Source organism: Myotis brandtii, unplaced genomic scaffold, assembly GCF_000412655.1.
Source record: "Myotis brandtii unplaced genomic scaffold, ASM41265v1 scaffold26, whole genome shotgun sequence".
NCBI lineage: Eukaryota > Metazoa > Chordata > Mammalia > Chiroptera > Vespertilionidae > Myotis > Myotis brandtii.
The window spans coordinates 1,450,533-1,476,445 of record NW_005359880.1 but is presented as its reverse complement, the minus strand read 5'-3'; the positions used below and the strand labels follow the sequence as shown (position 1 = coordinate 1,476,445).

Below are 25,913 nucleotides of genomic sequence, written 5' to 3'. Positions count from 1 at the left end.
AAATAATCTAATAAGATAAAAAACTGATAAGACGGGGACAGCTGAGACAAGTACAAGAGCAAAGTCTTAGAGAGTGAAAGGGGATATAATGAAGTGCACAGTGTAGGGGTTGGCCTTAAACAAGTACACAGAATTAATCCATAGAAACAGGAGGAAGGCAGGAAACAAGGGCACACAGAACAGGCAGGTGGTACACATGGTGAGTGAGGGAAAGGTTTGCAGCTAGAACTACATGCCTGAGACATTCTGCCTATCATCTGCGTCCCTTGCCTTGAGGGGATTGGAAAATACTAGTTCATCCTCTAAAATACTTCCCTTTGCCTCTGCTCTCTAATGTGTCAAATTCTACCAGTGCAGATTAATTCTTCTAGTTTAATGTTTATTACCCTAAAATGGAATGACACAATAAACCCCACAAGTCAATTATGCTTAAGTGAGAATTAATTTGTTCAGTCTTCACTGTGAGAAGGCTTTTAAAAAGGAGACATGAGAGTATGATAACCCTGAACATTTTCCCTTTGGGGTTGGGAGCTGGAGGTTGAGGAGAGTGGAGTGGGCTGTGTGAGGAAGTACCACTGAATCTATGGAACTTACCAATATATACAGTGTGCAACCCTAAGAATGCATGAGCTAATTCTTGGTTTGCCACTTTGTAGCTTGGTTACCTAACATCAGTCAGTTGACCTCTCTGAGTCTCCGTTTCCTCATCTGTAAATGGAGGGAAAAATGTAATTATATAAGATGTGTAGGTATACTTTTTTCTATTATTGCCCCAATATAAAAAAAAAATTTAAATACTGCTATCTTTTTCCTTTCTCTTGGAGCATAATTCCTTCTTGCTCACACCAGCAGACCACTTATACCCAACCTCTTGTTCTATACCAGATTCCCAAGTATAGTTATCTAGTGATTAATTACTGAACAAAATAAGTCACCATAGCAGGGGCAGATTCAATGCTCACAGGCATTTGGAAAGGGGAGCAGCACCACTGTTCTGTAATCATAATCAGATTGGCACCACTTGGTAGCAGTGGGAGAGCCATTATGTTTTTTGCTTGTATACTTGCAACATGTATATCTATCAAGTAAAATCATTTCACAAGCCAAAACAGTATATGCTCTCCTTAGCTGGAACAAAGCTCCCTGATGGCAAGGTGTATCATGTTTGCATCATCCAACAATTAATATTTGTTGATTGGAATCAATACAAAATGAAAATACAAGCCATACATCAGAATTAATTCATGGGCAATGTCTTAATTAATTCATAACTAATAAGCAATATCTATCTAGATTTTACCCATTGAAATATGACTAACAAATACAGCCATGCTTTAAGAAACTAAATATAAACCTCTCAACTTTTAGAGTACAAAGTACTTGGCAAAAGCCTTGGTAGGGTTCACATAAAATATAAAATTCATTAATGTACTTTAAAGCTGAGTCACATTCTTAAAAATTTCATATGCATAAAATATCCTAGAATATTTTTTTCTTCTGTATATCTCTACCAAGTCACTTTGCAGAAAACCAAATCACTCTATAACCACTGGTATTCAATATTCATATCATATTTATAAGGTAAGGATGGTAGAGCAGGTAATTATTAATTCATTTGACAAAAAAAGCTACCAGCAGAAAATGTATGCATACAGGCTCACTGGGCATTTGGGATTCAGCTGGCATTAAAACTCAAATCCCTTGAATCCCAAGCTAGTGATGTGTTTATAGAGATAGCTCTTTTACAATATTAGACTCTGTGAAACTTTATTCAGATGAAGCAGTTGCTTCATTTAATATATAATTGCCAGATAAGTTCCTAAAAAATCTTATTTTTATTAATTTAGACAGAACCATAAAATTGGCATGATTTTTGTGAAGTCTAAAGCATTTTACCTATTTTGCACTGCTGTAAATCTTTCAGTTTATTTGAATAGTTATTTTCAATGAAGTATCAGTTCATTTGAACAGAACCCCTTGTCTTAAAGATATAACCTTTTAATGCCTTTCAATTGCTAGGAGACAGAATCAACCTGATCAATGATAATGTGAGAAGGAAGTCTTTATCAAAAGAGAAGCAATAACCTTTACTTCTGTTTTTATCCCTAAATATTCTTGGAAACAACCAAGAAATAAAGGGCAATTTGATTTAAATGCTATAAAGTCATCTGGATAAGGTTAAATGCAACTTTCACTGTACTGAATATTGGTTATATGAGCTTCCCATTATCTTTCTGCAGGAAGCATAAAAGTGATGTAAAGATTTAAGGGGGTAGATAAGATCCAAAGGTCCCATAGTTTAGCTCCTGTCTCCATACAGTCTCTCACTTGTGCAGTCCGATACAGCAGAAAATCCTCCCTTTTATAAAATAAAATGTTTGTGGTACTTAATAATGTTTATTAACAGGATGCTCTTTACATACAATCCAAATAAACATGCACCATTTAAACCAATCACTTTGCTTTGTATTCATTGTATTAGTTGAACACTACTTTTGTCCTATAAATTGATCTTTCTTCTTCCAGCAAATAGGTTCCATTTCTTTGTGTTTTTATAACAATTATAATTAATTTTATAAATATTATGCATGAGTAGGGAAAGAATTGCTTTCTCTCTACTAATGAGGAAGTTGAGGTTTCTAAAAGGTTAAATGACTACCTCTGCCCCACACATAAAACAAAACAAACAAAAAACAGTTTGTAAGTGCGACACCAGGATTCATGTCTAGCATGTCTAGACTCTTCTCCTCCAGATTGAGCTCCTTTCCCATTGCCTCTCATGAATAAACTTTCTCATGTAAACAAATCACTAGGAGGTTAGATTCTAACGAGGGAAAAAAATAACTTCAGTGACATTCTAGTACTTTGAAAAGAAAATCAGTTTTTGCTAATCTCTTCGAATGGGGTACATCTGAAATAGTGTCAACAATAAATAAATTTAAAAAAACAGACTTCGGAATCTCAGAGGGAAGGCCGGGGTGGGCGGGAAGAGATCAACCAAAGAACTTGTATGCGTATATACATAACCCATGGACACAGACAATAGAGTGATGAAGGCCTGGGGCAGGGGGGTCGGTGGGGGATGGGCAAGAAGTGGTCAATGGGGGAAAGAGGGGCACATATGTAATACTTTCAACAATAAAGATTTAAAAATAAGTAAAATAAAAACAAACATCAGGTTTAAAAATGCATTAGAAATTATTTAAATTAACTTAAAGAAATAGTGTTTCATTGGCATCTAGTTTCACTAATGGAGACAAGTATGAAATTCAAGAAGGTTACTGGAATTTTAAAGAATGAAGATTATTTTATGGCCAAAGTAATTTGCAGTCGTCTCTGAAGAACGATACTGATTAAATCTCATACCACATAGTGATTTCTTTTTCTTTGTAAATTTTATTTTACTGTGGTAAAACATTTACATGGGTTTTAAGATGAAGTACTATCCTATGAAACTAAGTATTCTCTAAGTGGTCTAAAAAGAATAAATTTATTATGCACAATTGCTTAATAAAATGTATTTAATTAAGTCATATCATATAAAATATTTAGGTAATTTATATTGTGATATATATTATAAATTTTTATATGAAATCATAAGCGCTGGATATGTTAGTGAACTAATATCTGCTGCTTACCTACCATTGTGCAGGGATTGTGCTAAGCATCGTACACACGGTACTCCATTTACTCTTCATAATGGCCTAGTGAGATACAAGTAGTATTTTTCTAATTTTGCAGATACAGAAAAAGAACCTAAGATAGGCTAAATGATTTTTTTCATAACCTAGTGACTGGTAAAGGTGAAGTTGGGATTCAAATGCTTTGTTCTTGGCACCATACTACCCAGCCTCCAAAAGTCCCTGTGTAGTTAGACAGGCATGAGCAGAGTAGGAATAATAGGTCAGGTATGGAATGTCACCAGGGGGGAAAGCCCTGAGTACCTAGCAATGGGCAAAACTGGGAAAACAAGGACCTTTCCTCCCCTAGCATACTGCTGGTCATGTGGTTTAGACCCTCTGACCTTTCCTCCCTATCATATAGCTAATCATGTGATAGAGCCCCTTAGAGGAGGAACAAGGGGCCAGAGAACAGCCTCATGTGACTCCCACACAAGCCCTTGCTCAACCACTCCCTCAAGCAGTAAGCCTTCAGGACAATGAGGTTCTGACCTGCATGGAACGGATCTTGGAAGCAGAGTCTTGGGTCTGTTGACCACAGAGACAGAGTTTTGGTCAAACTAAAAATAACATCTTTGCCTCAATTGAGTTTCAGCTCCAAGCCCAGAAAAGCAGTAAGGCCAGGTGGGCTGACACCATGGCTGACTTCAGGACCCATGACTAATGACCCCCTGCCCTGGCAGGGACCAATCTGTGGAGACCACAATCCTGAAAGGACTTCTGAGGTAACCATGGCCAATGATGAATATTCTATTGAGGTCATCCTCTGGGACCTCCCCTAAGATCCCCACCTTTAGAGAGGGGATAAAATCCCTCAGGACAGAGGACCCAGCTCTAGTTCTTCTAGCTCACTCGCTCTCTCTTCTCTCTCTCCCTCCCTCATGCTTCCCTCACCTTCTTCCTTTAGGTGTGTCTCTTTGCTTTCTTTTGCCTAAGCTCCAGGGGCCCTTCTTTTGCCTCTGTAACTTGTTTCCTGATCCCACACAGCCCAACTGGCTCACTTCCTCCACAACTCACCTCTTCTACCTCTGTGACTTTATAAATAAACTTCTGCTAATATATGAGTCTTGCTCGGAATTCTTTCTTAGCCAGAACTCAAGCTCTGAGGTTACTGAACCAAGGTCCAATCGCCAGAAACATTTTGGTACTGTTTTGCCACTAATACCTGTGTTGTTTTGGTAAATATAGACTGTTGGAGACACAACTCTGTTTTCTGGGTAAGCTCAGACCTGGCTGAGTAGTCTGAGAGGTAAGGACCAGGGCCTTAATTATCCCCAGGAAGTTGAAATTTCATATGGATTTTAATGGTAAAATCTCAGGAAGTCTTGGGCAGTTCAGACACTAGCAAGAAAGCCTTGGATCTCTTAGTTTCTTTGTCCTGTCTTCTTCCACCTCTCTTCAGAAGGCCTAAATGGTTCTGATGGTGAGAGAGTTTTCCTGAATAAACTTCTGAGGTAACCATGGCCAAGTTAAGTCACAGAAGTCCTCTCAGAAGCTCTATGCTGTAACAAATAGTGTGAGTTTATTAATTTGTGGAGGAATAGAAGGGGTGGCAAGGACACATTTTGAGATAAATGAGTGTCTTATGACACTGGAATTTTCCCAAGGCATTCGTTCACTGAATCTTATATTCAATTTTTATATGTGGACTTCTGAAATAGAAAAGTCATCTTCTTATCCTTTATTTTCTTCTGAGTTTCAAGCTTATTGGCGCAAGTGAGTGAAAATACTTCAAATTGGTTCTCTTCTAATTTTTTCACACAATGGATGGTAACACAGACTATTTTAAAATATAACAGCCAAACAAAGCTATAAATTTTCTTATTGGGGATGTAATCTATTCATACTTGGTTCATTAAAATATGATTATCACATGATAATAAATGAGTTATATTTTGTTTTTTTAGTACATCAAATGATTACACAGTGGAATTATAAAATTATTTCTTTACAAACTCACACACACTTTGTCTCTTTCAAATTGACACATTCCATACCCAGTGGATGTTTTCCAAATAATAAAAAAATAATTTCTGCTTCACCCACCAAGACTGACAATAATGTGGATGTTTGTATATGTTTACATATTTAGTAATGTAATTAAAGAGTAGCATCTATTACATGACCTATAATGCATGAAGTATTTTGCTAAGTACTTTAATATATTATCAGAGGAAATAGATAGTGGATTACATGGACAGGTATTTTTTAATTTAAACTAACATTTGAAAATATTTAAACATAAGGCTATTTTTTCCACTTTGCAAAGTAAGGAATTGAGGTCTAAGACAGCTAACTGATTGATCTAAAATTTTAATAGCAGATCAAGAGAAAATACTAAACCCAATCTAGCTTTCTTGACTCCGGATAATATAGCATAAAACAAAGATTTTAACACTAAAAAATAAAATTCAAGGTAACTTCAAAATAGTACAATCATAGAACCCCATGTGTAGTATGTTAAGACATTATATAATGTCCCATAATAATGGCACAATTTTTATAGGGTTAGGAAAAAAAATAACTTCTCGGGGCAGAAAAATTTGAATGCTACAGACATCTATCCTCTTAGAAACTGTTTCAAGCACCTCAAACCAATAATTCATCACCAGGAAAAGTCAAAACTATTACAGACACTTCTAACCCTCCACTATATTTCAATAGTTTACTTTTAAAAATGGGGCTAAAAACTTATTCATAATTTGTCAGTATGTGAGTACAGTATTAAGAATTAAACTCTGAAATTATGGTATGAGAATATGCTGATGTAATGGAAATAATTCCATATTGCAAAAATACACGAGTTTCCTTTTGATCCCCAAACCACTGCTCTCCATCAAAATGTGCTCTCTGCAAATAAAAGAAAGCATATATATGATTTTATGTATGAAATACAGAGGTAAAGTGGAAAAACATTAATAATTAGTAAATCTGGGTAGAGGGTATTTGTTATACTATCCTTTCAACTTTTTATTTTATTTTATTTTATTTTTTATTTTAAGTCTTCACTACCAGTGATTTCTCCTTGACCCACAGATCCTTCCTCCCTTCTGCCCTCCTGGACATCTTAGATGCACATAATTTTAATGGTATAAATTGTCTGGAAATTTCTATGACTTCATCAAGCACAGCTGCACAGAAATTTTTTTCTCTCTCCAGTCATTTATCTCTTAAATTGGTGGTTTTCAAGTACTTGGAGACTATGGAATCTGTATGAGATGCCTCCAAAGTTTTCCAACCCTGTAGTCATGTATAGTGCTTTATTTGATCCAGGACCAAGAAAAAGATTGTCACAAACCTACTTCTCAAGGAATCCCCAAAATGATTCTTAGAACACTGATTTACAGAAAATACAATTTGAATGCATTTTTCCTTGATGCCACACTACCCAGACCTCTTTATTTCCAATCTGTGCACTTTGCAGTAAGCCTGAGTTGTGAGGGGTGTAGGCCGGGAGAGGAGCAGCCAGGCGGCCAGGGGAGCACACCTTGTGACAGGTACTGTTTGCCAGAAAAGGGCTAGAGAAGCTGTCATTTCTTATTCTCCCTCAAAGAGAAGATGCCCATATTCCAGCAAGAAGCAATCTGAGAAGGTCAACACATTCTTTTTTCAACCGAGAGTACACAGTGAGATTCAAACATATCTGTGTCAAACAATTACTAGGAGTGAAAGAGGTCCTAACCTCTCAGTTCAGAAAAAAATGAGACAGAATTTTTTTTACTCCTGGTGATGGTTTTTCTACAGTACACGAGTTGTGAACTCACAATTGCCTCACTCTGCAAGTCACAAACTCTTACTTCCAAGTTACCCAGGAAATCCTATATAAAGCTCAAATTTCTTATTTTAAATGTTGCATCAGTGAAAAAATATAGGTAAATGATGTAATGTATAATGTGCAAACATTTTAAAGGACAGATAACAAATAGATTCCTGTGTACAACATTTCCACTCAGACAGTAAGAGATATGTAGAGCTTTTATGAGCAGTGGCACTAATTGTGCTGTGTGACGCATGAGGAATACCTAAAATAAACAATTGTACCATGCGACAGACAGATATTCACATTATCGCACTACAGTCTAGGTAGTATGATTTGTACACAGCGGCTTAATTAAATAGACTACCATGTAAAACACTTAGCCTCTAGTGAGATGTTATAATTAAACCTGTATCTGCAATATCCTAGAATACAAAAATAGGAAGCAAGTGAGAGTAGCCTTACTGCCAGGAAGGGAACACAACTGTTTATGAGATGAATAAAATAAGAATGCTTGTAGAATAAGCATCACCTAAGCTTCCTTTCCTCCTCCTTCATATTGGGCGGAAGGAAGAGGGCTCAAAAAATAAGGAGCAGGAACCTTAAACCATAGTCATTTTTCTTTTATTTTTTTCAACAAATATATATTAGGTGCTAGCCTTTCTTGTAGGTGCCTGGGATTTAGTAAACGACGAAATCTCTGTCCTTGGGCAAGGCAGTAGGATTGGTAGACAATAGAAGGAAAAAACAATATAACAGACAGATATGTCTTTTCAGATGATGTATTTTTAGGTAATAGTAAGTGCCAAGAATAAATATAAAGCAGATTAAGGAACTAGAAAGTGAAGGGTGCTTTTTTTAAATAGAGGAAACAGAGAAGCCCTCTCCAGTATATATATTTGAGTAGAAGCCTGAATGGAAGTGAGTGAGCCATGTCCACATCTTCCAGGCAGAGTAATCACCACGTGTAAAGGCCCGCAAGTGGAAGCGGGCTAGGGTTGTTGAAGAACAGAAAGGAGACTACCTGGCTGGAGAACAGGAGATGAGGTCACAGGTAGCCTGAGGCCAGATAATATCGGGCCTTGTAAACCACAGTAAGCATTTTAGATTCTTTTCTGAGAATCATTTAAATGTCTCAAGCATAATGTCGCTGGTGTCTTGACAGTGATGTTAGAGAAATAAGCACTATAAACACCTATGGAGAAAAGCTGGGAGAGGACAAAAGAGGAATGGGGAAAGAAAGCAAATGGGATTTTGCAAAAGGGGCTTAGACTTTAGCAGTTGGACAATAGGCATGGTTGCTGGGCCACCTTCCAGTGTGGGCCCTGGGGGATTTCATCATTACTTTACAAAGCCCTTTTTACAGTAAGCGTTTTTAAAAATCCAATATATTGAAGATTTGCAAACACTAAGGAGGCCATGGAAACACCATTTATAGACTTGCATTACTGAGAAAATGCTTGCTCTGATTAAAGCAATAGACTCAGGCTGTGAGGCATAGACTTCCACTGGCATTTAGTTCAGACTGTGGACTAAGATAATTTCTGTAAAAAACCCCCCACCAGGATTATACATAAAGCACAACACAAAGAACCTCTGGTAAATTAGGACTGAGCACTAGGGTTTTCCCCAAATGTACTCATCTTCCCAAGCATCTCAGCTGTGATTGTTTGATGCATTTGGGGGTAGTGCATCAGCTACCATCCATAACATCCCATTGTAGGTGATAAATGCAAGGGATACCAAATTTGCATGCTTGCCTCACAATTTCCATAAACAGTAATTTGTTAAGTCATAAAGAATGGTATAAACAGAGTTTTCGATGTTACGGGATTTACACAATAATTAGAAGTCATTATCTCTCAAATGCACATTCTCCTTTTTCCCTTTGCTTCTAATCTCCTAGTCCACCACTGCACCCTCCACAATGCCTGCAACATATCTTTCCAAAGCAAAAGCTATTTATGGCCATTCCTTTCTCACAACCTTGCAGTGGCTTCCTGGTGATGGAATAAAGCCCAGAATCCCTTAAAGTATGGCTCCAATCTACAGATTCAGTCTTACTTCCCATCTTTGCCACCTTTCATCTTAGGTTGTAATTCCAGTGAACTTTGCTCACTTTCCTTCATACTTCATATTCTGAGTCAAATCCCAACTCAGACCCTTAATTGCTGTGTAACTTTGGCAAATTACTTATCCTCTTTATGCTTCATTCTTTTTCTTATAAAATGAAAATAATTATACTCATGAGCCTTTTATGAGACTAAATAAGTAAATATATTTAAAACAATATCAGACACATTGTAAGTGCTGAATAAATGTGAGCTATTATTACTACTAGAGGCCCCTTGCATGACATTCGTGCACTGGGGTGGGGAGGAGGGGGGAGTCCCTCAGCCCGGCCTGCACCCTCTTACAGTTCGGAACCCCTTGGGGGATGTTTGCCTCCAGGCTTAGGCCCACTCCTGAGGGGTCCTTAGCACAGCCTTGGAGGCGGGAGAGGCTCCCGCCACCATCACTGAACTCGCCAGCTGTGAGCCCGGCTTCTGACTGAGCAGTGCTTCCCCTGTGGGAGCACACTGACCACCAGGGGCAGCTCCTGCATTGAGCGTCTATCCTCTGGTGCAAGTGCACGTCATAGCGACCTGTCATCCTGCTGTTTGGTCAATTTGCATATTAGGGTTTTATTATATAGGATTATTTGTAAACAAAATTTCCTTATTATTGTTTCCTTGGGGGAAAAAAACAAATAAATAAAACCCTTCCAGCCTCTCTTTTCCTGAAAAACTCCCATTCATTCTTCCAGACCTCATACATATGACATCTCTTATCTAAACTTTCCCTAACACATTGACTTACTTTCCATCAGTACTCACTTAATATGTGCTCTAATAACAAGTTGATCATCATTCTTCAATATCATTATTTACACATCATTGGTTAATTATTAATGCATAAATTTGTTTTCCAGTACTACATAGTTCTTTGAAAGACAAGGACTCTCTCTTTCTAATTTCCTATCTCCTAAATCCAGTGTAGGATCTAGAGCATAGTAGAATCTCAACAAATGTCTTATTCAATCAAATATTTAATCAGTAAGTATGTACAGACACAAATATTTCTCAAAATTTTCCAATATTGCTAGGAAATAACTCAAGAAAATTAAAAAATACAAGCACAGATTTAGTAGATTTAGCTAACAAACCAGAACTAAGTTGTATAAGACAATAAATATAACTCAAGTTTAGAGGAAGGTCAAGCATGTACTAAATTCACTGTTTTCCTTTTACTCCTCTCCAGTTATCCAGCTTTGTCTTATCAGATATAAATTCCTTTAGAGTATGAACTATGTTAATACTTTTGCATTTGCATATTAGACACAAAAGTTCATATTTCATGGAAGATTTCAAAGATATAAGTAGAACTATAAGGGGAAAAGGAAGAAAAACATAAGACTTTTTTCTAATACTAGCCCTAATTAAAAGAATAGTGTTCCCTGTGCAAGCACATTTATCTGCAAGCATGGACAAACAGAACATTGGTCTCATCCACCAATACATGTGCTCTTTATGAGGAGAGTGTAGAGAAGAGGTGTGTGACAGGCCCAGGATGTATTCAAGACTGTCACCAATACCTTCTTTCAGAAAGCATCATGCTGCTTATGATGGAGGAGAACTGATGCAAAAGGTTGGGACATCAGCAAAGGAAACAAGATTGAAAAAGCTGGACACTGTGTGGCAAATACCAGTCAAGAAAAAACAAGCCAGGTACGATTATTATGCCTCAGAAATGTTCACCTCTGATTTGGGGTTGGGGTAAATAATAAATAGGAACTCTGGCATTAATTTCCCCACTCCCCATTTAGCAATGCTGACTATTCCATTGACACTTGGCAAAGTGTGACATGTATATTTTTTCATGCCATCTAATGAGTGTAATGACTGCTTCTGGGTTTCAGAATTTGAAAGTTTGGGATGGTGTCTCAAGGTCAAAACAATGATTAAATAGACAGAAACACTTGGAAGAAGCTAAAGCAGTTCAGAACATTTTTTATATCTGCAACATGTAATATTGAAAAGAACAGGAACTTAGCATATTCTTATAGTCAAATGAAACTTTAATGAGATAACATGTGAACATTCTAGTAAAGAACTTAAAATATTGTAGGCATTGGGATCCATGCGGGTTAAATGAGAATTTTTTTTCTTACTCACAGCAGTGCTCAATTCCATAAGTTGAGTGAATGAAAAAAGAAAACCTTGGGGCCAATTAATAATGATCTTCAGATTCATGCAGGGTCTTCTAAGTCTTAATATCCATTGAAGACCAAAATACAAATTATACATATTATCTCTCTATATAAAAGACTAATATGCTAAGTGTCCGATCGCTATGATGTGCACTGACCACTGGGGACAGACGCTCAATGCAGGAGCTGCCATGAGAAATGGCACTGCAGACCTAGCACCCACAAAGTGGGAAACAGGCACGCCACCACCCCGGAGCAACAGCCCACCAAATCACAGCCAATGCTGCTGAGACGCTATGGCACAAAATGCAGCCCACAGCCCAGCCCAGCTTGGAACTAGTCACTGTGGGTGCCAGATAATGATGTCATGTAGCAACACCTAGCTTCCTCTCCCTCGTGACAACTAGCCTCCTTGAAGTTTCTTCAGCCCAGGAATACAACTTGCTTTATTGCCAGGTGCAAACATTTCACACTTTAATCAAATGTCTGTGAAGCATTTTCCCGTGCCTCATCTCATTTGATCCTCACAGAAATCCTGGAGTAGGTAGAGAGGAGGGAACTTGACCCGACTGAAAAGAAGTAAGATATGGTGGGCCTTGAAAACAACTTCAGGTTTCCTCACTGCGCAGAATATAGTCAAACACTGCTACAGTTAAATGTTTTACCCTTTGTTCTCCCTGCGTGATCTACAATAATAATCTGCTTCATGTTGATATTTACTGCTGTGTTGCTGACAATTACCTGAAAGAGAAGTTGGGGTGCTTCACTGAGCTGGAAAAAGTTTAGCTACATCAGAAGCAGGTCTAATTAAGCAAGTTTATTCTATATATATAAAAGGCTAAGTTGACTCATGCATTAGCAATACATATAAAGCTCTCGCTGGCGCCAATTGCATGCATGTGTTTTGATCTGTCATTGTCGATCATGAATTTGGTTGACACTTCTATTATAGAGAAAGGGTGAATAAGGATATTAAAATATTTCTTCTAATTAATTTCCTTTCTTTGTGCATGAATTTGTGCACCGGGTCACTAGTACATTATATATATGTTGACCATAAGGAAGAATTTTCCAATACCTGGACTGTGAAGTAGTGAGAATGAGTACTGAGTGAGGTTATAGAGCTATTTTCTCCAGAGTCTTAAAAATAGGGCAGATTTCCATATGTCAAAGATGGAGCAATTGTGGTCCTGCCCCAGGATAAAAAAAAGCAATGAGATAATCACCCAAATTCCTTCCAGATTTAGGATTGTGTAAATATTCTAATTAGTGACAGCACATTGAATATCTACTTTTCCCCCCAGATATTTTCTAAATAACCCCAGAGTAGGTATTTCACAGGTGTTTTTTAAAAATCTTCTGCCATTGGCCCACACTTCACAATGTAGGTTTTCAAAACCAGAACTACATGTTCATCTGACCAAAATATGAAATCTACAAATAACTAAAGATTAAAAAAAATTCTCCAGAGGGTTTAGAAATAAACTGTATCCTCTGAATTGTTTAGCTTCATCATGAAAATTACTTTAATTTCAATGCTGAAATCAAAACAATCCAATCTTCTTAAAAGAAGCCTACTGTCTACTGTAAAGTAATAACATGTTTTTAGAGACTTCTAAGTGCATATCTTGGAATTTCTAACTTGAATGCATGGTTTGGAAAATACCAATCGTTGATCGTGAAAAGATGGTTACATTTCATCATGACAATGAGGCAAAAATAAAGTACTTTTGATCTTATTTCCTCATGTAACTATTCCATATGATGATAAAAAAAGCACATACTTTTTAAGATTAGTTAGAAAGTCATTTAAATATATGATGTGTATGTTTTCCATAAAGAAACATGGAATGTTTCATGAAAATAAAATTGACAAATATTAAACATACACTCACATAACACAATAGAAATAAACATAAGTATAGACACAATCAGGAGCTGAAGACAGACTGTGATACAGCTTTACTAAGAAACATAGGAAGGGGAGTACCTGAGTTGGAAGGAGAAAAAGGGTGAAAATGAGTAATAGTCACAACTGAAGTTATACAGTATGTGTGATGACGACTGTATTCTTTAACCCTACATTATGTTACATTGCACCAAAGTCATGTGTTTTATTTTTTAGCAATTTGTAGAAAATTTTGTTTTAACTTAACTAGGAGATCACTTTAATCACATTAAGTTACTGCAGACAGTATTTAGTTGTTCTTTTTGTAACTTGCTGTAAGAAAATTTGTATAATGCATGAGTAAAACTACTCTTTAATCACTTTAAAATTGGGATTTTTTTGGAAAGAAAAATACAATATTTACAGCTCTATGTTCCTAGAACATAAAAAAAGTATTCCAAATAAAAGAAAGTTCAAATTATTATCTTCGGGAACTCTACCATAAAGAAAATATTACCAAGATTTTATGAAGATTTTCCATTACCTGAAAATTAGCTTACTCAAATTAAATGTCCTTCTGATCAAAATAAGGGCTTAATATTAACCCAAGTAGTAAAAAATATGAGTTTATTAACTATAGTATATGTATTTCACCCTTGTTTTTTATTTCTGAGAACTAATTAACAAACCTATATACATCCTCCTATTCAGGTATACTACTTAGCAAATTATATAGAAATACACATGCACTAAGGGTGGGGTATACCATTAGAGAGAGGACCTCTTTAAATCAGTACATATTTATATATAAATCTTCTCTTCATACAAATGTTACCATTGGTAGATTTTTAAAAACTCATCATGTGTATTCTACAAGTCTGAGATTATGATTAAATAAGATTTAATCCATCAAAAAGATGACCAAAGCTCTCCAATAAAGCAATTACATGAACAACAGTCCATTGTTAGAAAACAAAAACAACCATATCTTGTTTAGCTAGGTAAAGTACGTTTTGGCTAAACATGTGGTGGCCATGAAAAGTAAGCTACATATTTCTAGGGGTAACCTGAATTTTCCAATGCACTGTACACTAGATTAGACAACAGAATTCAAGTAAATATTAATTTCAAAAACTAGATATGCTCAGTTTATAATGTGGGTTGGCAATCTAGTATGCACTCACAAAATTGTTGTGTTAGAATTACCATTAAGTGGTACTAGCTCCATTCATTGCTATGGTCCCTATTAAATAAAAACTGTAGGGGTACAGATACCCAATTTTGAAGGGTATTTTCAACTGAGAGAAAATATATTTTTCAATGAAATCTGAAATGGCATAGCTTTTATAATTAAAGTTTAATTTCTATTGTGGTTTTTCTTAATTTCATTATACAAATTTAAGGAAGCTAGCTTTTACAGAGCTGTTCTTGAATTTATTTAATTGGCATTTCCAAGTAAATTGGAAATTTATTGATTATTATCAAAAATTTAAGTCACTTTTTTACAAGAGGATCTTAAAGATAATAGCATTTTTAATCATAAAGAAAATTAACTAACTGTAATTTCAGAAGTGGGAACTTAATTTTCCCTTTCCTGAAGTAGTGTAATGATAAAGTCAATAAAGCTAAAACCCACTACAAACATTGCAACACAATAAAATAACTTTTACTTCAGACATTGTCTTCAGAAATAAATTAGAACCAAGATTAAAACATTTATCTTGTACCAAAAATATACTACTCAAATTATCATCAACAGTAACCACAAAACATACAAAAAAGTCACCCATCACCTCAACGGAGTTAGGACAAAAAAACTGAGTGTTTTTGTTGAACTCCCTTCAATTCTCAATTTACCTAGAATTAGCTAGGCATTTTTATAAGCAGTAATTCCAAAGACTCTCCACAGTCAGAGGGTTCTTTTATCTGGAAACAGCTAGGAGCACAATGATCATTTAACACACAGTGCACTACGTATTCCTCAGCTGACCCACTCTCCATTCATTTCACACTTGTGATCTGGATTATAAACAAAAACTCAAATGTTCTATACTCTACGTTTTTAAATCACTGCTCACTAATGAAAAGCACTACTGTCGACAGTTCCAAATCACATCTTACCACGTATGAGCCACAGTGAAGCGACGCCGCTGCCGAATGCTTTTATTCACCAGCAACTTTCTGAAAAAGCAGGGTGAGTTCCTGGGTGAACTGCGTGGAGAAATTTTAGGAGATGTAGGTCTGTTTCCCGGTGGTCTCGGAAGCTCAAGTTCTAAGTGCATTTGCTCCTTGAAAGTCTTGATGCAAACCTCAGGTTCAGAAGCAGTAAGTTCCTTGGAAGAATTTTTTGCTGTCATGTCTTATGTGGAGCGCTCGCTTTCACCATCCAAAACAAAAACCTCAAACATAGCAGAGACACAGCTGCAGGTTAGGAGGCTGGTAAGTCTGCAAACTATTTCCAGTTTAATTTCAGAAGCCGAGGCTCCAATGTATGAACTGCTCAGAGCAAGAGCAGCATACCCGAAGAATGGCAAGTCAGGCTGTCACAAGGAGCTTTATCAGCCCGGCTTTGCCTCTGAAAATGCGCCAAAGTGCTTCCTATGTCAGTAGCCTCCTTGTGGATGAGGTTTGTCTGCAAGCTACACACTGACACTCACTGAATTCATTCAGTGGAATATATCAACTAATGAAATATTCATAAGGCTTTCTGATAAATCCTTTGCATGTATATTTTTTTAAAATCTTATCAAACAAGCTGCACTCACCAACGGACAATAGGCAAAACCCAGCCGCCTGGTCACTTGTTTTGTTCTCACAAAGAGCAGAACCAGAGCCCGTCAGCCTGTGTGATGTTTAAAGTCTTCATTCAGAATTATCTTGCTCTGCAAATGCACACAACAGTAACTCCACCTCCCAAATGCTTATTGGCCCGGGATTGTTTAAACAACTGCACTCTGCTTCCCCCTGAACAACACTCTCCATTGCTCAGATTTTCACAAAATTTGTGAAGCTACTGTCCTCACCAGAGTGAAAACATTAAACCAGGGATTGTCGGAAAGCCTAGCTAAAACAGCCCCCCAGATTCCCCTGCTGAATGAAAGAGCTGATTTGCTGAATTTTTTTCCCCTCCCTTCTCCAGAAGATCCAAGACAGCATCAATATAAAAAGTGTCAGCTAACAGGAAAGCACTGGATTTGGCTCATTCCCCTGAGGAATTTACAGTTAATCTTTATTCCAATAAACATTACCCTCATTCTTCTGTTTAAGCTCATTGTTCATGGGTTGCCCACAGCAGCCTCTCTGTTAGATACAAAGTCACTTCTGAAAGCCAAAGCTTCCCAGAATGGAAATGGAGGTAATAACTCCCAGTTCAAGTGCAGAGTCCAAGGTCAAGAAGTACGCTGGTGCTTGTGTGTGTGTAAGCAGGTGTACAAACACTGTCTGTGGATGGGTATATTTACTTGTAATTGTGTGTGTGTGTGTGTGTTTGTGTGTGTATTTTGTTCACAAATACATGCAAATGAGATATATGGGCAGGAGAGTCCCCCAAAATGCCTCAAGTTCCAAAGCAGATCACTGTAACCTGAAATTTGCAACTTCTATACTTTGAAAGGCATGAGGAAGTAAAAAGAACACTATGGTGCTTAAAGTGTGTGAATGCTGTGAAAAGTCTGCACCAGCAATGACTGCCACCAGGGCCATCCTCATCTCACACAAATTTGAAAAAGCAGAACTAGGGCTGGTCAGCAAGAGTGACAGGTAAGGATTCACAGTAAGACTTCAGTGAAAAGGGGAGACATTTGTTTTTTTTCCTCTAAGGTGTGAGGAGTCCACCTTAATAAAGTCATTCTTGTATGTCATATACTCTGGTTGAATAGCTAAAGGGCTGGATAAGAGCATACCTGACCTATAGGAAAACAGAAACCCCGACACCAGCCCTTGGGGAAGTGATCCTATATAATAAAAGGCTAATATGCAAATAGACCAAACAGCAGAACAACTCGAACAACCGAACAACCAAACAACTGGTCGCTATGACAAGCGTTGACTACCAGGGGGTATGTGCAGAACATAGCGGGTGTTGGCCGCAGTGGGATGGTGGAGCAGGTGAGCGGGGGCGCCAAACCAAGGCGGGGCGCCGGCTGTCATTGGGTGAGCCTCTGGTGGTTACTGAAAATTCTTTGCTCCCGTGCACCACAGTCCCGTCAGGCACTTGCACCTGCTGCTGGTGCCAGCCCCATTCACATTTGCAGCCCAGAGCTGCCACTCGCACCCACAGCCGGTGCCAGGTGCCGGTCCTGATCACTTGGTGCCATCAGCAGGTGTGAGCGGTGGCTGCTGGTTCTGATTACCCCTGAGGGCTTCTCCATCCATCACCCCTTGCTCCTGAGGTGCAATTGGGGCAGCAGCTGCCACTTGCACCTGCTGAAGTGCTGGCCCCGCTTGCACCTGCTTGCACCTGCTGCTGGCACCAGCCCCAATCGCTCTGTGCCATCAGTGGGTGTGAGCGGGGCCGGCGCCATCAGCATGTGGGAACAGGGGTAGTGGAAGCGGGGCTGCCGGCAGACAGGAGACTGGGGGGCCACGGCGGAAGGGGCCGGGCGGGGGTACAGAGAATGGGCCAAGACCCGCCCCTGTGCCTACTGCAGCCTTGCGGCCCACAGTTCCTTTCAAGATGCACAAATTCGTGCACTGAGCCCCTAGTTCTAACATAATAGGAAGGATATGACCTCTTAGTTTACAAGTGCTACCTTGGAGAGATATCAATGTTTTAATAATACATTAAAATACAATATCAGGAACAAATTCAAAGTTATGGAATTTTACAGTTCAAGTGTATCACCTTGTTCAGCTCATTTCAAAGACAAAAGCACAGATGTAGAGAAGTTCAGTGACTTGTCCAAAGTTATATTTGTAGTTGATTTTAGAGCTAAAACAAGAACTCAGGCTTTCTAGCTCACAGTTGAGTACTTTTATTATATGATACAAAGAGGTAAAATAGTCATTGTGTGCAACTAGGTCCCAAGACATGTTCTTTATATATTTGAAGATATTTTAACTGTACTATTTAAGAATAGATTGTTACCCAGAAGGAATGGATCAGTGGTTGAGCATCGACCCATGAACCAGGAGGTCATAGTTAAGTTCCTGGTCAGGGCACATGCCTGGGTTGCTGGCTCAATCCTGAGTGTGGGGCATACAGGAGGCAGCCAATCTCGTCAATGATTCTTTGTTATAATTGATATTTCTATCTCTCTCCTCCTCCTTTCCTCTTAGTAATATTATGGGGGAAATATGGTTAATTCTGTCTATTATTTACTGAATTATGAAATCAAAGTTAGGCCTTTCCTCCAACAATAATGTGATTTAAAGCTGGGACACGAGAATATGTGATATCCTGCTGATATTCACAATGATTTAAAAAAAAATAGCAATTGGAAGTCACTAAGGTATATTTCATATTCACTCTTTAAGGCTGCCAAAATATAGTAAGCATTTAAGAATTTTTTTCTCCCCAAATTATGGCAAATTTTACAACCCAGGTTTAGCTGTATCTAAACTGGGGTTCAGATAAGGAAATGTTGACATAAACTTACTTAAAGTAGCAGCATAATGGTGCAATTGTAATTACTTTCCAATTCTTATCGTCAATTTATGTGACATTATGACATTTCACATTACTCTTTTCGCTTTTTCTACTATGACAGACAATGTCCCAGTTAAAGAAATTTTAAGAATAATCCTAAAAAATAAAATTCTCAAAAATATGTAAAGTCTGTTAACTCTTCCTACTCTAGATAACATTTAGGAATACTCAAGACAATTGAAATGCGGAACTTAAAAGCTATCAGACTACTTTAAAGTCTGAATAAGTTACCTCTGAGAGGAGAAAGTTCATGTTTACAGGTAAATGCATAAAAATTTGTTTCTAGAATAAAAAGAAAAACTAGACTCTGTTAAATATTGAATTCAAAGATGAATCTTGACAGTAGAAAATAGGAGATGGTATCTAAGAAAAAGTAAACAAAATCACAGTAAAACTAGATAAATTCCTTCTTTGTTTAAGTCAGGAATACAGTGTTGCCCTAGCTGGTGTGGCTCAGTGGATATAGCGTCAGTCTCTGGACTGAAGGGTCCCGGGTTCGATTCTGGTCAAGGGCACATGCCCGGGTTGCGGGCTTGATCCCCAGTAGGGGGCGTGTAGGAGGCAGCTGATCAAAGATACTCTCTCATCATTGATGTTTCTATCTCTCTCTCCCTCTCCCTTCCTCTCTGAAATCAATAATAATAATAAAAAAAGAATACAGTGCTTTGAGAGAGGTATTCAGGAGAACAGTATAAAAAGCCATGAAGAAAGTAAATAGAATTTGTGTGCCCTTCTGAGTGCCCAGGAAGGCGCTAAAGCACCAAAGTGAAAACCTTCCAATACACATGTAATGCTTAACTCTTGACACCACAAAAGGAGAAATAAGTAATTCTGATTCAGTTTATTAGTGTGCAGATAGTTGCCCTTAGGAATTATTTAAGAATTTCAATTATAGCTATGTCTCCACCTTTAATATGAAATTCCTGGTATCCACATCCATCTAAGCAATAAGAATTAAAAATTTACCATAATAAAATATAATTAAAGGATCTGAATATAGTTATATGATCAATAACAATCAATAAGGAATCATTCATATGTACTATTGACAAATTGATAATTTTTTATTTTTCATTAAATTTAAATGGAAAGCAAATTAAGTGCAACCAAACAAAATGATAAGCTTATACTGCAAGTATAACGCTGTTATTTTTTTAAAGGTAATAGCTGTGCAATCAAATTACTTTAAATAAACATAGTTACATTCTTCTTCTTTCAGACTTTAAAAGTTAACCTGGAATAAATTTTCTTGGAACTGAACAATTTTTAACTAATTGTCATTATGAAACTACTAGAGGCCCGGTGCACAAAAATTCGTGCACAGGAGGGGGTTCCCTCAGCCTGGCCTGCACTCTTGGGGAATGTGGCCTAAACCCTCTCACAATCCAGGACCCTTTGGGTGATGTCTGACTGCCAGTTTAGGCCTGATCCCACAGGAAGAGTGGTTAGGGGCGATCATGCAGCCTGCCTCATCACCCCTAACCACTCACCTGCCTGCCTGATGCCCCCAACTGCTTGCATGGCTGCCTGATGCCCCTAACCACTCTGCCTGCCTGCCCGATTGCCCCTAACCACTTGTCTGCCTGCCTGATCACCCCTAACTGCTCGCTTGGCTACCTGATGCCTCTAACCACTCTGCCTGCCTGCCCGATTGCCCCTAACCACTTGCCTGCCTGCCTGATCACTCCTAACCACTCGCCTGCCTGCCTGATGCCCCGAACTGCTCACCTGACTACCTGATGCCCTTAACCACTCTGCCTGCCTGCCCAATTGCCCCTAACCACTCGCCTGCCTGCCTGATCGCCCCTAACTGCTTGTCTGCCTGCCTCATCACCCTTAACCACTCTGCCTGCCTGCCTGATTGCCCCTAACTGCTTGCCTGCCTGTCTGATCACCCGTAACCGCCTCTGCCTCGGCCCCCGCTGCCGCGGCTTCATCCAGAAGAATGTCCGGAATGACGTCCAGAAGGTCGCTCGACTGTCCGATCTAATTAGCATATTACACTTTTATTATTATAAATAGTAATTTAAAGGCACAGAACTGAAGATTCTGTAAACACAAAGATAGACATTTGAGAAGAAGGTTTATTCAGAAGCTTCTTTTTAAAGAGTAATAGATTTAGGACTCAATATTAACAGAATTAAATTATTGTTGTTTATGTCTATATTTATATCACTACCCAGTTCTCTTTTTCTAAACAACACACCATTTGAGCACAGCCATTAGACTTTATTCAATTAAAGATACACAAGCTCTTCTTTTAGTCAGACAAAGGAATAAGTGAATACAGATCACCACAAAAACAACAGCCTCTTTGAACAGAATTTCTACACACCATGGATAGTAACTTCTCCCAATTTCTCAATTTCAGTTTGAAGAAATGGAACTAGAGATAATAGGATTGGAGAAATATAACATTCAACTGAATTGAAATAGTTGTCTAGCCATCTTGGGAAAGAATAATTAACTGACCACTCTTAAGAATTAAGGAATTATGGGGAAGTGGTTTACATTTACTGCATACTTACTTGTGCCAGTTATTGTTGTAAACATTTTAATTAGTTCATTTGGTCCTCATTGTAAACATATCAGACATGTGCCATTGAAGCCCTTATTGGATTCCCCATGGTACTCAACTATCATGTCCATTAGGGCTGGGCTGAGTCTTGTTCATTTCTAAAATATGGAACAGACTCTGGCACAGTATAGATACTCAATAACTATTTGTAGACTGAATTCACATGATTTTGCCCATTTTTAGATGAGAAAATTAAGACATAAAACTGTATAGCTTCTAAGGAGTCAATCCTATACCAAGATTTTTATTTTTAAAAAATATTTTTATTATTGATTTCAGAGAGGAAGGGAGAGGGAGAGAGAGAAACATCAATGATGAGAAATAATTACTGATCTGAGCCTCCTGCATGCCCCTCACTAGGGATCGAGCCCACAACCCCGGCATGTACCCTGACTGGGAATCGAACTGTGACCTCCTGGTTCATAGGTCGATGCTCAAACACGGAGCCATACCAATTGGGCTATACCAAGATTTTTATAACATTAGATAGTTAATGAGACAGAAGGGAGAATGCATGCTTGCAGAGTGGTCAGATCATGTCACTAAAAGTATATCTTCACAAGTCGTGAATGTCCTTGAGTCTGAAATTATCTAGCATGTTATTTTTATAAGAAGATATGAATACCAGCCACATGATATTATTTTATTACTCATCATTGGTAAAATGGTAGTCCAGAAAGATCAGTTTTAACCTGTGCCACCTAGCAATGTCACCTGAATCCTAAGTGGAAGGTTGAAAGCTTATGCCCGAGATGCTTAAGTATGGTACCATAGGTTCTTTACCGATGGTCCTATTCAAGAAAGAAAAGCTTTCCTGTGACTCCTCATTATACTCAGAGTAAAAGTCTACACCATGGCCTAGAAAGCCATCTAACTTTTCTCCATTCTCATCTCAGTACCTCTTTGACTTCACCTCCTTCTACTCTCCCACTTGCTCTTTCTGCTCCAGCCTCCCTGGCCTCATTTTTGCTGATTGAACATGTCATGAAAGTTTCTTCATCCTCAAGATACATGTATGTCTGGCTTGGGCAAACCCCTCATCTCTTTTCAGGGTTTGCCCAAATATATTTGCTTGATGAAGCCTTCCCTAAGCACCCTATTTCAACGAAAATCCCCATTCCGCATTATTTTTTTCATAGTACTTGTAGTAAACAGATGTATTACTTATTGACTAGTTTATTATCATTTATTACCTTTAGAATTTAAGTTCCATGAGGGCAAGGACTTTATTTTATTCAATCTTATGATCACAATTCCTGGAATTGTACTTGCCATATAGTAGGGTAGTTTTTCAAGGTGGGGATGTTTGCATCTATGTTCATCAGGGATATAGGCCTGTAATTTTCTTTTCTTGTGGCATCTGCATCTGGTTTTGGTAACAGTATAATTCTGGCCTCATAAAAGGGGATTGGAAGAGTTCCCTCATCTTCTGTTTGTTTTTTTTTTCTTTTTTTAAGAGTTTGAGAAGGATTAGTATAGTGGGTATTTAAATAAGTATTTGTTGAATAAATAAGTGGATGATCTTCTAAGTGCAGACTAAGATAAAGGAGCAGGACATCAGATTGAAATACGACAAACTACCTCAAATTAGAGCAAGAGCTGTAGCAATATTAAGCAGTAAACCTTTCACAATTTTATGTATTATTTTATGTAGTTTTCACTGCCTGAAGTGTTGCATCTCCATTTTCTTTGCCAAGAATACTATGCCTCATCCATCAAGGCTAAATTCAAATGAGAACTCTTCAGTGAAATCTTCTCCAGCTTCTATAGGCTGAGGCAGCTGTTTGATACCATTTGTACTCCACCAGCCCTGAACTCATCTCTCAGAATGTTTCGTCATATGTCACAGTACATACTTCCTTAGGTGTCCTGAACTAACCTACAAGTTCTCCAAGGAATAAACTATTTTATTCATCTTTATGTCCCCGGAATCTGATATTGCATCCTAATTAATTTTTATTTATTGAAAAAATAAATAGAAAATTAGTCTAGTGCCCCAAATCATGCCCTCCTGTTAGCCCTGGATTTTTCTTACTGTCTGGAGAGCTAGTCCAGTTAATAATCTAATGTCTTATACTTAAATTTACAAAAGATCCCTAAATGAGCTTCTTAAATCATGGTAGTTTGCTATGCTTGCCATTTTAACTAGCATGTCTTTGTTCTTTTAAAATATTATTGTTATCATTATCATTATTATTTATTCACATCCTCAGTGCAGTACAGAAGCACAGTACCCACGTGCTGCAATCTCTGTTCACTGGGTGGTGTACACATAGGATAGACTTGCTTGGTCCTCTTCTTACAGTGCTTTCTGGCTTTGGCAGGGTAATTGGGTGCTTCTTTCACAAGACATATTCTGTGAAGGCATATTGCACAGACAAAAATACTAAGGAAGCTCTTTGTTTCCTCGGTCATTGTTAACATCAAGATATATTAGCAAGGATGATTCAGACACCTAAATGCAAGAAAAGAAACCGTTCCTATGGTAGGTATTTTAAAATCTGCATTAAAAAAGGGCACTCCAGTTCCCAAAGATAATACTAACCTGTCAGCAAATTACCTAAAAGGATGATTTCAAATGAATAGGCTATTAGGGACATATATGTTAAAAACAAAGGCACATTTGGGAAAACCTCTTTCTCTAAAATCAGCTTTTATCTCTTCATTATCTCCTACAATGTCAGCAGTCTTCTGTGAAATATGTAAGAAAAAATGGTATAGTATTAATCTACAGTTAAAATTTTTAATGTAAATAATTATCTGTATAAAAACAATTAACTATGATACCAGAGAGATCATAGAAAGAATGTAGCACATATGAAAATTAAACCAAATTCACTCTATTGCTCTTAAAAGGAGGACAAGCCCTAACCGGTTTGGCTCAGTGGATAGAGCGTCAGCCTGTGGACTGAAAGGTCCCAGGTTCGATTCCAGCCAAGGGCATGTACCTTGGTTGCGGGCACATCCCCAATAGGAGGTGCGCAGGAAGCAGCTGATAGATGTTTCTCTCTTATCGATGTTTCTAACTCTCTATCCCTCTTTCTTCCTCTCTGTAAAAAATCAATAAAATATATTTTTTTAAAAAGAGAACAATATTCAGGAGTTCATTTATGTTTAAGTATATATTTACAAGCTACTTTACAGGAACAATACTTTCTTAAATTAAAATCTTAATACTGTGAGTTAAAAAACAGTACAGAATAAACATTAATATGGAAAATGCTTCTAAAAAGGGCATGTACCTTGGTTGCAGGCACATTCTCAGTGGGGGGTGTGCAGGAGGTAGCTGATCGATGTTTCTCTCTCATCGATGTTTCTAACTCTCTATCCCTCTCCCTTCCTCTCTGTAAAAAATCAATAAAATATATTTTAAAAAAAGAAGAAGAAGTAACTCAAGCCCTAGCTGGTTTGGCTTAGTGGATAGAGCATCGGCCTGTGGACTGAAGGGTCCTGGGTTCGATTCTGGTCAAGGGCCCATGCGGGGGTTGTGGGCTCGATCCCCAGTGTGGGGTGTACAGAAGGCAGCCAATCAATGATTCTCTCTCATCATTGATGTTTCTGGCTCTCTCTCCCTCTCCTATTCTCTCTGAAATCATAAAAAAAATTTTTTTCAAAAATTATTTCATACCACCAAAACAGTGCAATATTAGCTTATGTAAAATCCAAGACTGAAGACATATTATAGGCAAGCATGCTAAGATTTCTAGCAAAGACTTTTAAATAGAAAAGCACCCTTAGTTGCCTTTTTGTCTGTATTGTTTTATTTTTAAATTTATCATACAAGATTGACCTTTTTGGTGCAGTTTTCTATGAAATTTAACACATGTGGATTCCTGTAAAAACTACCACAATTAGGATATGGAGCAGTTCTGTCACACCCCTCCCCCACCCGCCCCAAACTGTCTTGTTCTTTACCTCTCTAGTCATATTCTCCTCCCACTCCTAATCCCTAGCAATCTTTATCTATGCTCCATCACTATAGTTTTATATTTTTAATAATGTCATGTATATGAAATCATACAGCACTTAACCTTTTGAGACTAGCTTCTTTCACTCAGCATGTCTTTCATTTTTTTGGGGGGGCGGGTCCTTAAGTTATATTTTATTTGTCTGT

The 25,913-nt window shown here is 37.8% G+C and overlaps 1 protein-coding gene across 2 annotated transcripts in view; it reads right to left on the bottom strand.

Moving 5' to 3' along the window:
* The window catches only part of PDE4B (phosphodiesterase 4B, cAMP-specific), a 536,151-nt gene that overhangs the window by 349,450 nt on the left and 160,788 nt on the right, over positions 1-25,913 (bottom strand). The window contains exon 1 of one of the 2 annotated variants that reach the window (XM_005868032.2): positions 15,696-16,217. The exons of the other annotated variant lie outside the window; for it this stretch is intronic. Within the exon in view, the coding sequence (XP_005868094.1) occupies positions 15,696-15,931 (236 nt within the window). The 5' untranslated portion in view covers positions 15,932-16,217. Of the gene's footprint in view, positions 1-15,695; positions 16,218-25,913 lie in introns of those variants that run through there. 2 annotated transcript variants of the gene reach the window in all.